General features: G+C 36.0%; 1 protein-coding gene across 1 annotated transcript in view; it reads left to right on the top strand.

Moving 5' to 3' along the window:
* The window catches only part of Iqgap2 (IQ motif containing GTPase activating protein 2), a 289643-nt gene that overhangs the window by 213192 nt on the left and 61322 nt on the right, over positions 1 to 15129 (top strand). The window contains exons 15-18 of the mRNA XM_005328940.5: positions 140 to 307; positions 1713 to 1855; positions 5765 to 5932; positions 14522 to 14605. Coding sequence (XP_005328997.2) covers positions 140 to 307; positions 1713 to 1855; positions 5765 to 5932; positions 14522 to 14605 — 563 coding nt within the window. The remainder of the gene's footprint in view (positions 1 to 139; positions 308 to 1712; positions 1856 to 5764; positions 5933 to 14521; positions 14606 to 15129) is intronic.

Below are 15129 nucleotides of genomic sequence, written 5' to 3'. Positions count from 1 at the left end.
CTGACTGGAGCATGCATGCTATATCCTCTTAAAGAGTAAAAATACCAACACATTCCTAAAATATTCAGTTATGTATTTGTGTGCTTTTGGAGTTAGTAGAAGATAACCATTAACAGAAACATTTATTTTCATTACCCAGGGGTGACACTGATCGTTGATGTCAATCAGTGTTTGGAGGGGGAAAAATCAAATGATATTTTGTCTGTATTGAAATCTTCTGCTTATAACGCACACGACATAATCCCCGAATGTGCTGACAGATACTATGATGCCCTTATGAAAGCAAAAGAGAGCAAATCTGAATATGGTAAGCTTTTTCATTACTTAGCACAAATTAAGTGTCATTTAAAATGTTATAGTTTCTGTGGTATTGTATTTTCTTAATTTTAAGACAAGTATTGCTTTCAAATCAACATTCTTAGATTTTTTTTTTTTTTCGGTGGGAGAAGCTATAATTAAGACTACCAATACATGGGTGATGGCATCATAGAATTGAGAACATCATATTTGAGATTTATTTGTGTGAATGGAGAACATATAGTACTTCAGATTTTTTTTGCCTTATATTTTATATCTGGTTGTTGTTCAGATTTTTATATTAATCAATTCTATCATTTAAAACTTTGTGACAAAGATGGTACATAATTGCACAATATTTCAGTGGAGAATATTAAGTAGTAATGGATAAACAATATAAGACACAGCCAGACAATAGAATATTATCAGCCAAAAAAGGACTGAAGAACCGATACCTGCTACAATATGGATGAACTTTGAAAACAGTATGCTTAGTTTAAAAAAAAAAACAAAAGTCAGGTAAAAAAGGCCACCAACAGTTGAACAGCTATCTGATTGCACACTTGAAGAGGTACATCTTTCTTCCTAGGCACTGACAAAGCATTTTAAAAACAACAACAACAACCCCAAAAGGCACATATTAACATGACTTAAAGTTACCTCTGCTTAGTCATTTGAATGCATTTAAATAGTTTATGGAGATAGTCACTTGGACTTTGATTTACTTATAAAGATAGTGAGTCTAAAGCTCACTTGTTAACAGTTGACTTAGACTAAGCTCAAAGAATGTTTAAGCTTTTGTTGTTGTTATTTTTAGTTCTCTGGTATAAAATAAAGATTTCTAAATATGAAGTGTAGCCCATAGATTAATTTGGAAGCATCATTCTTCTTGACCAATTTAAGCCATGACCACCATAGATTTTTCTAGCATGCCCCTAACCCAAATGAAGTGCTTTCAGCATTTTTTTTTAATTTCTCATTTTGTGTGTTTGTAGAGCAATATGACTCAGAGGAATTAGGATCTTTCTTTTTCCTCACTTTAGTTGAGCTTTGTGGTGTGTATTTGCCTTCATACTTTGGATAAATTTGTCTCCAAAGATAGCTCACTTCTGCTTGGGTCCAATGCAGATCACTGTCCCCCAACCCAAACGTGGGTCCCTTCTTTTAGGAGAAATTGTTGGAAGACTGAGCTAAGAAGATCTTGCTCATTGATCTCCTCTGTCTACTTGTAATAATGTTCACATCTACCTGGGGCACAGATTCTTTGTTTTCTTTTCCTTCTCATTGACAATACTTTATATTGAGGAAACGACACTAATGTTCAAGGTGTAGTAAACATGTAGTTTACATGTTTAACGTAGTAATGAAATACACTAATGTTCCTTTGTAGAATTTAACAAACATTTTTTCTTTAGCTTCTAGTGATGGCTCATGGTTCAAACTCAATCTGCAGGATAAATATGATTACTATTACAACATTGATTCTCAGGAGAGTTCTTGGGGACCACCTGAATCATATGTGCTGAAACAGTCATGGATCATGGGAAAAGAAATTGAGGTAGGAGACTGCTTTTTGATGGCAACCTATTTGGTATAAAGATAAGTGTGATAGTTTTTCTATTTTTGTTTTGTGAAAATGATGGAAGGAACTAATTGGTTTATTTGAAGGCTTGGCATTGAATAAAATCTTCAGGTAATGCATTGAATGTGGCTGCATTTGTTACTCTAGCAATTTTTTTTTTAATTCCTCAGTGGCATTAACAAAACCAAACAGAATGGGCAAGAAAGCTTTTGCAGTTTATTTGGTGTGGTAGATTATTCTAGAAAAATCAGTCTTCCTTGACATAGTTCAACTAGTTATAATTTCTAGCTTGTCCGTATTCAAAATGTCTTATCCTCCCACACCCCACCCTACCCTACCACCACCACCATAGCCTACAATATAACATGATATCTTTCCCACCAAAATGTCACTTTTTCTCCACAGTGCTGGAGAAGGCTTCTTTGCCACAGATGATCCCAGCCATCTCCAGGCTGGCTTTAGGAGAGGACAGAATGAGTAAACTTTAAATGTTTGCTTATTTTAATATATTTTCAATATTTAATGTAATTTCTGAAGCTTTTGATGTGCTCATACCCAAATGTAAATGGAAATAACCCAACCAAGTGTATTTTATACACGACATTTAATTAACTGAGATAAAAATTAGCCATTTCCCCATTTGTTATACTAACCAAAGGTTAAACATATCACAGTGAGTCAGAATTTAAATTAACCTCTGAAGATCCCCTTTTAGGGGGTCAGAAGGATAATATTACATAAAAAACCAACAAAATACAAATTAATAGATGAGCAAAAGGAAGTCTAGTATAGTAGAGGAAGATGGATGGGGAGAGGGTGGGAGGGAAAGAGGGGGATCATGGACTGAAATCAATTTCCATGCAGGTATGAGTTTGTCAGGATGAACCCAACTACTATGTATAATCAGAAAGCTCTAGTTAAATAAAATAAAATAAATAAGTAAAATATAATTTTTAAATCCCCCTTTTAATGACTCATTGGCCCATATTTGAAAGTTTTTGTCTGTAGATTTTACTTACCAAAAGCATTTATCCATTCCTTCCCATCCCATTTTAACCAAAGACATATATAAATAGTACCTATCTAAGCTTCTTGTTAGGAACAAAGAAATAATGCATTAATTGACATATACAGTATCTTTATTGACTATTAGGACCTGTGGTGTGTTAAAATACAGAAAAAAAGAAACCCACTTAGAAGACCAAGACAAGATCACTTGGTCAAAGGCCATTTCTCATTATATACAATACTGGCCTAAGTCTTAGGGGACCTGTAAATTTCTCAATTTCTCTCCATCTGACTTGTACATTGTATTCCACATGATGCAGCAGTTTTTATTGCAAGAACTCAGGGCTGAGTATTTACAAAGAAAGATGATAAACAACTTATGAGCAAAACTGTAACAAAAAGTAGGGCAAATGAGCTCTTTCTGGTCTCAGTTCTAGGTCATGTAATTTCATTCTTTTTTTTTTTTTTTAGTTCTTTCTTCATTGTAAAGGAATGAAAGGAGCAGCTTAGCAACAGATTGATTTCTTTGTGATCATAGCTTTATTAGATCTGAATATTTTTTATAACAGAAATAACACTAGATGCCTCATAAAAGTTTCCTAAAATGAAAAGGAACTTAATCTGAAAGCAGATTATAAGGTGGATCATACCAGAAAAGCCACCTTTGGGAAGCCCTTTGTTTTGAGGGAGGTTGGTGGTGGGAGACCATGAAGAAACCAGAGGCATTAAATTGGAGGGCTGTGAATTTGGACTCAATACTTATAAAAAGATTTGTGTAATAAGTTTTGGCCAAAAGTAATCTTAACTGGTGTGCCTACAAATACCCCCAAGATATGTAGCTCTACAAATAAGATCTCTGAAACCACAAACATAGCCAAATGCCCTTGGTTAACATGGACTTTCACTTTCCAGCACATGTTCACATCAGTTTGATCCCCAAATTATTCTCCAAGAGGAGACAGAATAAATATCATCTTCCATTTCTCTGAGTGAGGAAATGGAGGTGCAGGGTGGATAAAGCAACATCTATCAGTTGTGCACTTTACACAGAATCCATCAATAAACTGTTTATGCCCTATGCTCCTAATTTCTAATATACAGTCTTTTCCATTGTTCCACTGTTGGTGTTTTTTGACACAACCATCAGCATCTCTGAGGGTCATATGTATCCATTCCTGTGGAATTAATAACACAAGATGCAAATCAAGAACTAGATGTTTTTCTAACATAGAAACATAGGTCCTATATAAAGTGAGTGATGGTTCCCTGGGGAAATTCTCTTGAAGGAATGTTCACCAAGATTGCTTTGAACTTAAGACCTAAAGTTGGAACCCAAAAGTATGGAAATTGCTGATGGATCCAGGCATTGTAATATGTTTAAAGAGAAAATACTGATACTAATCATGTTCAATCTTCAAGAAGAAAAAAAATAGAATACACAAATATAGATCTCATTGAATCATTAGAAGTCAATAACATCAGATACCACAATGTAGCCATATGTGCTTAAAAAAAAAAAAAAGGAAAACTGTGGCCTTTGTCTAACAACAATAAATGACAAAAATTTTAAATGATAAGAAGAGACTGAAGAACATAGTTTTTAAGCTAATTCCAGATTTTCAAAGTTCTTAAGTTTTTATTGAAGCAATGGATTGTTAGTGCTAATTTTTTGAAAAAAAGGTCAGATTATGGAAAATACTAAAAAAATATTTATGCCATGATTGAAAAGATGTACCAGACTGTGAAGAAAGCAGCATTGAAGAGTTAAAATTCAGAATCAAAAATTGCTCATGTGAGGCCAAACATGGTGGCACATGCCTATAATCCCAGTGGCTCAGGAGGCTAAGACAGGAGGATCTCAAAGTCAAAACCAGCCTCAGCAACAGTGAGGTGCTAAGCAACTCAGACCCTGTCTCTAATAAAAATATAAAATTGGGCTGGGGATGTGGCTCAGTGGTTGAGTGTCCCTGAGTTCAATCCCCAGTACAAAAAAAAAAAAATTGCACATGTGGCATCCAAAGATGCTTCGGGTATAACTTTTTGTTACATTGTGCATCATCAGTCTGTTAGGTGGAGGGGCTCACTCTATGGGATTGTTGTTGTGTGTGTATACATGTTTTTGAATGATTTCACTTTTAGCTACTTAAATTAACCAACTATTGGTTCCAAATGCACTGGATAAGTCTTCAGTTGTAGAAGTGAATCCAGTCTTGGCTTGAATTTCACAATGAACAAAAAAGTAAACCCAATTCATAGGCAATATAAACTTGTCATAATCCCCCTTCTTCCTTTTTTCTCATTCCTTTAGATTTCCTCTATTTGGCCTTGTTGTTACAAGTGCTTATCTTTCCTCTTCCACCCCTTTTCTTTCTGCCCCAAGTATTTTATTTGTCCCTGAGCATCACTTTGAGTTTCCCCAACTCACTGCCGGGCTTTCCCTGCTCTATCCTGGCAAGAAAGGAGAAAGGGAAGCTAAGGACTTTGTGGGCATGGAGGTCTTTTCCTCAGTAGCCAGAGGAAGAGATGAGGCGATGCATGTTCTTATGGTCGTCATCCTTGTCCCTGTTATGTTCTGTGGAGCTTGTGCTTCATACGTGGTTCTTGTTAGCATCATCTGTACATCTCTGTCTCCAAAGCCCCGAGGTCATTCAACCACCATCTTATGCTACCTCAGCACCAATCTCAGAGGATTCCAAAATTATGACTCTAGAAAGAAGCTAAGCCACTTCATCCCTTGGCTCTGGTTAAATCTGTTTTTAAACCAAGCCAAAAAGAACAATCTAGAGCATTTTCTAAAAGACACCATTTCTACAGGCTATTCTGAATGTCCTTTCACCTGATGTGTGAAGTGTAACCATAAGAAATATCTCTTGCCAGGACATCATTGAGGAAATCACTGTAAATTACATCCGTGAGAAGATGTGGTCTACTTCAGAAGATTTGTTTCTTCACCTTAAAGGAAGTTCAGGATCCCTCCTTAGGGAAGAGTTTGAAGCTAGGAAAGCATTTTTGTATGAACAAGAAGCAAATGTGATCAAAATACAGGTATGTGACTCACCTACCACTGGTTAACAGCAAACTGTCCTTTCCCCTGGAAATGATTTCTTTGAAAACAGGACAGTCTACTATGAGCCTTCTAGTAAACAATTCGGACTGCAGATCTTTAGCTAATCAGTGACCCCTCATCTACTTTAGTTAGACTTTCAAAAGGGAAATATTTTGATGATTGACTTTTAACTTGTGGCTTTATGGAGAGTATTTTGGGGCACTGTAGACTTTCCCAGATCCACCTTTCCACCAACCAGTTTGGAGCCAAAGAGACACTTCAGATCAAAGTTGAAAACACACTTTTCTAAAATGCTGGCTTTGTATATGCCACCTTTTACCCAACTTTGGTTTTTTGTGGTAGATGGATATTGAATGGCACAAGCTTCTTCTAGCCTGAAAAAACAGAAGAACTGAGTTAGCATCTCCGAGAAAATCTTTTCTCCCTTGTGTAATCTGTCACTCTTCACTTAGGCTTGCAGGACAAATCCTCATTCCCCGGTTCATTGTTGTTGATGTTGTTGTAAGTGATACACATATGCCTGCATGACTTGTCCAACTTTCTGGTTTGGAAGAGAGAGATTTGCCAGACTGTGTTTCCCTGGTGCCCTCTACCAACCATCACAATGCCTTCCAAAAGATTGTGTGTTTGTCCTTTTTTCATTAGCCTAGTGTGATACTGTTATTGACTGAGTTTGACGGGTTTTTGCTTTGGCTAATTAACTATGAAATTCCCTAAATTTCCATTGTAGAGCTTCTCTTTTGTGGCTTATCATTGAGCTCATCTACTTTCCCCGCTTAAGTGTAATGTCATTCCGGGAAGAAAAAAAGTTTTACGAATATTTGTCTTTTTGTGTCTTGCATATGATAGATACTCAAGTGTTTGAATTTGCCCAAGATGTTATCAAGGCAGAAATGAATTTTTTAAAGAAATTTCTGCTAAAACCTGACATTCAAGGGATTTTTCTAGGTGAGCCAATGAGTTTTCTAGTTATTCCTTATTTACATAAACAGTTAGGCAAAACACACAGGATGTGAACATAAGTTTAAAAAATAGAATCTGCAATGATGCTACATTGATGCTTTCTACAAAATTCAAAGTGTGAGCTGATATGATACAATTTGGACCAACCCATGCTCTCCAATGTTGAGATGTGGACCAGTATCACAGTGGGAGACATATTGAAAAGCCCATCAGAATAGAATCTCCTGCTATTCAAACACAGGGCTGAAGTCATAAGCAGGCTGGGGAAGGAAAGAAACAGTCATTTGGAGTCATGTTCCTCCACCTCAGCAGAGGAGCAGGATTGAAGAAGAAGGCATCTAACTCTGAATTCACCCCACCATGCCTTCTTTACATTCTTCTGGCAGTTTCTTAACAAGGTTCAAAGGTAAGTTAGCTTCACAGATGAGAACCAGAAGTAAACGTGCTTTCCTGTAACCCAATCCACAAAACCATAAGACCGTGAACCAAAGGGTTTCTTGCTCATCTCATTTCTCACCAAAGTGGCTTTTCATCCTGAACTAGAGAAATGTTCTAATATCTCAGGTCTTCCTTTGCATAAAACAGCTCAATCTTTCTAGCTTGCTGAATTGGCCCCAGACAAATAGTCTCCACAAATTTGGAAAGAAAGTTTATAGCACAGACCAGCCATACCCTCCATTACCCTGTGTCATCCTCAGTTTTCTACAAAAGAACTGAAGAGTGGTACAGAGAATGTGTCTAATCCTCATCCAGTGCTGTGTCTCAAATGCTTATGAAATGAATCCAAAGATGCCCAGGTCAACACAGAAGAAAGTCAAGAAAGGAGACTCTAAATAGCCATATTATCTTTGAGGAGATAGAAGGCCTTGATAAAATTCTGTAAGTTTGGAAATAAGTGAGAAAAATATCTTATAAATAAGAACAAAATTTTATATCAAAAACAGACAAAGGAGTATGACCTGTAAAAATATAAATGAAGTATATATCTAAGGTTGTTCTTCCAGAAGCCAGAAGAAAATTGTACACTGAAACTGCTTATAAATTCCTGCTCAAGGAAGTTAATAAGACATGGAGTTAATGAAACAAGATAAGACCACAGAATAAAGTGAAAAGACAAGCGACAACCATGGAAATTCAGAAATAATGACATCATAGGATATAAATGAATCTAAAACTGCAGAATACAAAATGGACATTGAAATACTTGAAACAGACCTGTAGAGCTTGAAAATATGTACCAAAAGCTGGCCAAAAGAATGAATGATTTTAAATGCATTTTCTCATACAGATGTCATAATGCCCATTGTATTGTGGGATTGTGAGGATTGGATGGAATAATTCACATAGCAGACACTCGCCAGCATGTTGTTCTTTAATGCTCAATATGACTAGGTGATAGAGATAATGACCTTGGATGACAGAGAGTGGGGATCCAATACTGAGATCATTGGTGTGGCATAGGAGGAAATGAGAAAAAAATATATAACTACAGGAAGAAAGTTCCCCACTCCCCTTGAAATGAAGAGAGCTGGAATACCACTTCTGGTAAGGATGTAATAGTGATAGACTCCAAAACTTGGACCTAGGAGTTACTGGATTATTGAACTAAAGGTCAAGGAGTACTGCAAGCATCCATGCAGAGAAAAAGAAATGGCTTATGTGAATCAACTCCAGATTGCCGGAAGTAGCAGAGTCTGAGGGCTGGAAGGAAGTTGGGGAGGACCTCACTGGGGAGTTGATCATCACACATTATTTTCAGAGAATCTATCCCTGTAAACTGATGAATTTTACTTTTGAGGAGAAAGGGAGAAGAAGAAAATGTTTAGGACTCCTTTGGCTGACCAACATTGGGTGAGAATTTGTGCTTTAGGATTTGATTTTGGTAATTTGAATATTACTGTCCTGGGTGACCAGTTATCAGGTAAGGCAAACAATTCAGCAAACCAGATTTTCCAGATTAACAGTGAAAATCTATAAAACTTAGTAATATCCTCTGAGGTCTAGGTAGTTTGGAAGACTTCATTATTACATATGCACTACACAGAAAATATATTTGCAATACCAGAAAACAGAACAAATAAAATGGCCAATATAACATTTCCCACAAGTGCTCAGAATAGGATAGAGATAGATAGATAGATTTTTTTTTTTTTTTTGTACCAGGGATTGAACCTAGGTACACTTAACCCTGAGTTAAGTGCATCCCCAGTCCTTTAGATTTTTTTATTTTGAGACAGGGTCTCACACCAAGTTGCTTAGGGCCTCACTAAGTTACTGAGACTGACTGAATTTGAGATCCTCCTGCCTCAACCTCCCAAGATTCTGGGATTATAGGCATGCACTAATACACCTGACTCCGAGCAAATTCTAAACAGGATGAACCCAAAGAAAATTACATCAAGACAGACCATAATCAAACTCCAAAAAACAAAGATAAAAATTCCCAGTGACTGGAGAGTCTGAGGCAGGAGTATCACAAGTTTGAGGCCAGTCTGGGCAACTTAGCAAAGTCCTGGTCTCAAAAATAAAATGAAAAGGGCTGGTAGTGTAGTTCAGCGGTTCAATCCCCATTACCAAAACAAAACAAAATAAAATCTTGAAAGCGGGAGACAGAAAGGACAGCTTACCTAGGAGGAAGACAACTCTGTGACAGGATTTTTCATAAGAACTTCAGACATCCAGAAGGAAGTGAGTGGTATCACAGTTTTCAAGTGCTGAAAGAGAAGAACTATCAACAAAGAATTCTATATCCAGAAAAATATCACTTAGGAATGAAGAGGAAACTAGAGAGTTTGTCTCCAGAAAACCTGCCCTAAAGGAATTCTGGAACATGGAGGTGGGGTGGGGGGGTGGGAAAAATAAACACAATACACTTTTTGCATTTTTCTTCTCCTCTTTAACATTCTCCTTGTTTGCCCATGTAAGCAAAAATTCTAACTCTGTTTCATGTGGTTCTAAATATATGTAGAATTACCTAAAACAAGTATTAAGTGGAGGGGAATAAAAGATATGTGAAATGTGGAATATGAATTATTTTAGGTTTTTATTTGTTGCTGATGTGTGGTATCATAATATGAGGGACAATATATCTTGGAAAGCTTCCTATTCCTCTAGATGCAAAACACTTTCCTGGTTAGTAATGTGCCCACCTCCCTCTCACCTGTTGGGTTCATCCCTTGGTTTGAGTGCAATACAGTTCTGTACGTAGCTGTTGCCTTCTTGGGGGAGCATTCACCCTTCTCTATGCACATTTTTGGTTTTGCAATGCAGCAACAAAAATCCTTATATATGGTTTCTCTCCCCAGTTGCTTGTATTTCCCTAGGCTGGATATGTTGGAAAACAGAATAGCCTTTCCTAACTTTTAAATTGGATATCACTAAATTCCCTCCCAAAGTCTGTATCCTTTTGTTGTTTTCTCAAGCCCCACCCTCCATGCTTTTTTGTCCCTGTTTCACAGATGGATAAAGTGATAAGTCCCCCAAAATGATTCTGATGGCTACTCAAGGCTCCCTCAAGTTCAGAGCCATCCCAAAGATCTTTCCCTGTTTTTTGTTAAAGTTTTTTCCATGATCCCTTCTTGCAGATCAATTTCAGTTGCTTTCTATCTTCCAAGAATGCTCATAACTTGTAATTTATATGCCTTCTTGTTTTCTAGCCCTATTTTGGATTACTTTAAAAGTATATTTGTGGAAGATATAAATGGTGTGAAAATATTTTCTGTACTATCAGTGACTTGAAAAGTTGTGCTCTATCTGTGTAATATGAAATGAATTGCATTCTGCCATCATGTATAACAAATTAGAATAAATAAATAATTTAATTTTAAAAATGAGAAACAATCTATGTAAATAAGAGGGGAAATACTGTATAGCTACATATCAAATAATCATAAAAATGTTTTCAACCGCCCCCCCCCCAAAAAAAAAGTATATTTGTGGGCTGGGGATATAGCTCAGTTGATAGTACTTGCCTCATATGCACAAGGCCCTGGGTTCAATTCGCAGCACCACAAACACACACACAAAGAATATTTGTAAGATGTTACCATGGGGTAAGCTGGGTGAAGGATATATGGAACTCAATATATTATTTTTTTGCAGCTTTATGTGAATCAATTTTTAATTAATTTTTTAAAGCATAATTGTCATTTCTAGGAATGCAAATCATGAGGGAAAGTCCGGAATAAGTGCTCTGTTAATCATTTTGATTCAATTCTGACTTTTTAATTTTGAGTCTTTACAAAGACTATATTATTTTTTAAATAATAAAATTCCACATACACTTTTTAAATTATTTATTTATTCTAATTTATTATACATGGTGGTAGAATGCAATTCATTTCATATTACACATATAAGGCACAATTTTTCAAGTCATTGGTTGTACACAAAGTATTTTCACACCATTCGTATTTTCATACGTGAACTTAGGTTAATGATGTCTAACTCATTCCACAGTCATTCCTGCCCCCTTGCCCCCTCCCTTCCCCTCCCTCCCCTTTTCCCCATCTAAAGTTCCTGCACTCCTCCCATCCCCCTCCTCATCACCATTATGAGTCAGCATCCTCATATCAAAGAAAACATCTGACCTTTGGTTTTTTGTGATTGGCTTACTTCACATAGCGTTATATTCTTCTCCAACTCCATCCATTTACTTACAAATGCCATGATTTTATTCTCTCTGAGTAATGTTCTATTGTGTATATATACCAAAGTTTCCCTATCTACTCATCTACTGAAGGGCATCTAGGTTGGCTCCACAGTTTAGCTATTGTGAATTGTGCTGCTATAAACATTGATGTGGCTGTGTCCGTGTATTGTGCTGTTTTTAAGCCCTTTGGGTATAAAACGAAGAGTGGGATAGCTGGGTCAAATGGTGGTTACATTTCCAGGTTTTCAAGGAATCTCCATACTGCTTTCCAGATTGGCTGCCAATTTGGAGTCCCACCAACAATGTATGAGTGTGCCATTTTCCCCACATCCTCGCCAACATTTATTATTGTTCACATTCTTGATAGCTGCCATTCTGACTGGAGTGAGATGAAATCTTGAGTAGTTTTGATTTGCATTTCTCTAATTGCTAGAGATGTTGAACATTTTTTTCATATATCTGTTGATTGGTAGTATATCATCTTCTGTTCAGTTCCTTGGCCCATTTATTGATTGGGTTATTTTGTTTTTTGTGGTTTTTTTTTTTTAAGTTAAGGATTTTTAGTGCTTTATATATCCTAGAGATTAGTGCTCTGATGTGCTTGTGGAAAAGATTTGTTCCCATTCTGTAGGCTCTCTATTCACCTCATTGATTATTTCTTTTGCTGAGAAGAAGCTTTTTAGTATAAATCCATCCCATTTAATGATTCTTGGTTTTAATTCTTATATACTATGAGTCTTATTAAGGAAGTTTGAGCCTAATCCCACATGATGGAGATTAGGGCCTACTTTTTCTTCTATTAGGCACAAGGTCTCTGGTTTAATTCCTAGGTCCTTGATCCACTTTGAGTTAAGTTTTGTGCATGGTGAGAGATAGGGGTTAAATTTCATTAGGTTGCATATGGATTTCCAGTTTTCCCAGCACCATTTATTGCAGAGGCTATCTTTTCTCCAGTGTACATTTTTGGCACCTTTGTCTAACATAAGATAACTGTAATTATGTGGGTTGGTCTCTTTGTCCTCTATTCTGTACCATTGGTCTACAGGTCTATTTTGGTGCCAATATCATGCTGTTTTTGTTACTATTGCTCTGTAGTATAGTTTAAGGTCTGGAATAGTGATGTCACCTGCTTCACTCTTCTTGCTAAGGATTGCTTTGGCTATTCTGGATCTCTTATTTTTCCAGATAAATTTCATGATTGCTTTTTCTATTTCTATGAGGAATGTCATTGGGATTTTGATTGGGATTGCATTAAATCTGTATAGTGCTTTTGGTAGTATGGTCATTTTGACAATATTAATTCTGCTTATCCAAGAGCTATGTAGATCTTTTCATCTTCTAAAGTCTTCTTAAATTTCTTTCTTTATCATGCTGTAGTTTTCATTGTAGCAGTCTTTCACCACTTTCGTTAAGTTTATTCCCAAGTATTTTTTTTAAGCTATTGTAAATGGGATGGTTTTCCTAGTTTCTTTTTCTGAGGATTTGTCACTGATATAAAGAAATACCTTTGATTTATGGGTGATGATTTTATATCCAGATACTTTGCTGAATCCATTTACTAGTTCTAGAAGATTTCTGTTGGAACTTTTTGGGTCTTCTAGGTGTAGAATCATATCGTCAGCAAATAGGGCTAAAGTTCTTCTTTTCCTAGGCATATTCCTTAATCTTTTGTCTGATTGCTTGGGTTAGAGTTTCAAGAACTATGTTAACTAGAAATGGTGAAAGTGGGCATCCCTGTCTTCTTTCAGTTTTTAGAGGGAATACTTTCAATTTTTCTCCATTTAGAATGATGTTGGCCTGAGGTTTAGCTTAGATAGCCTTTACAATGTTGAGGTATTTTCCCAATATCCCTAGATTTTCTAGCGTTTTGAACATGAAGGGGTGCTGTATTTTGCCAAATGCTTTCTCTGCATCTATTGAGTTGATCTTATGATTTTTATCTTTGAGTCTATTGAGTGATGAATTACATTTATTGATTTCCATCCACCTACACTTTTTAAAACAATGAAGAAGGTAGATTGATATATGCAGACATGAAAAGAAATTGACAAAAATAATTCGACTATTGTTTTTATACCTTTTATTGTATTTAATTTCTAATTTGAAGACAAGATCAGAGAGTTGGGGTGAGTTTCAAATGTACTTTAATAAAAAGTCCTCAAGATGAATTGGAAGAAACTAATGACAATTATACATTTAATTATTCTAATGATAACAGTTTATATCCAATTTTCAGAAATGTTTCCTGTAAAAATTCTCATTATTATAATAACCAAGTAAAGATATTTTAATTGGGGCTGAGGTTGTAGCTCAGTGGTAGAGCACTTGCCTCACATGTGTGAGGCATTGGGTTCAATGCTCAGCACCACGTAAAAATAAATAAAATAAAGATATTGTATCCATTTACAATTTTATAAAAAAGATATTTTAATTGAAGCATCATTAACTTTTCTGTAGGAATACATAAAATAATAAATGGCTAAATTAATAGCACTCATGTTTTCAGGGAGTCAGAGTCATAAGTTAGTGGCGTGTCTTTCTTTTCAATCTGGGCTATGGTGAACCATTCACTGGAGTAAAGACACTTATTAGTCACTATTTTTAAGCATTTTATATTGTTACCAAATATAACACTAGCACCTGTGTGTTTGGGGGTAATTCTACTTTATTAGTGCATCACCCCAGACCCTTGGTATAAAATAAGCTTTCAAGCAGGGAAAGCTTTCAACCCCCATTATTCCTTTCCCATCTTGGGACAAATCTCAGCCGTGAGCTGGTATTCTCTGGCCCAGTTAAATGTCCACCCCTGGAGATGGTATCCTGGTTAAATTTAGAAGGGAGAGACCCTGGTGGTGTCCCAACTCAGTGCTTCCTGAGATGTGTCTGTGCTTACATTTTAGTCAACTGTGGGAAACTCACTCATCAATAACTCATAACTCACTCTTTTCCTTAGGCTTTTTGGAAGGGACATAAACAACAGAAGGCATACACAGCCAGGCGAAAAATGTTCGTTGACAATATTAATTCTATTGTGAAGGTAAATATCCTTTCCTACCATATCAAGTGCTTGGCTTTAACTTTTCCCCTCACTTTGTTTTGATTTTGATTTATACAGAGTTGCAGAAAGGGTAGGTGTGAGTCTCAAAGTCAGTCCTGGGTTTAAATCCCAACTCTGCTACTCATTTAGACTGATCTTCTTCAGTCAGTTCAAATGAACCACTACAATTAGTTCATTTATGTAGTTTTGAGAATCATGTGAAAGTGATTCTATAACCAGTAATTGTTTTCAATTTGTCTAGAAAGTCTAAATTGATTATTTAAACTCCAGTAATCTAAATTGATTATTTAAACTTCAATAATCTAAATTGATTTTTTAAATTGATTATTTAAACCCAGCCTTAGTTCATGTGCCTCTTCTTACATTTGCTAATAATATTTAGAATGCTCAAACATACCAGTAGAAAGAAAACCTTAATTATAAGGCAAATGCAAAACCAATGACAAAAGGAATTAGAGCTAATTTAAGATATGCATTTGAATGTTGAACCAGGATAACCCAGT

The sequence above is a fragment of the Ictidomys tridecemlineatus genome, chromosome 1 (assembly GCF_052094955.1).
Source record: "Ictidomys tridecemlineatus isolate mIctTri1 chromosome 1, mIctTri1.hap1, whole genome shotgun sequence".
Classification (NCBI taxonomy): Eukaryota; Metazoa; Chordata; class Mammalia; order Rodentia; family Sciuridae; genus Ictidomys; species Ictidomys tridecemlineatus.
This window is presented reverse-complemented; position numbering and strand designations above follow the sequence as displayed.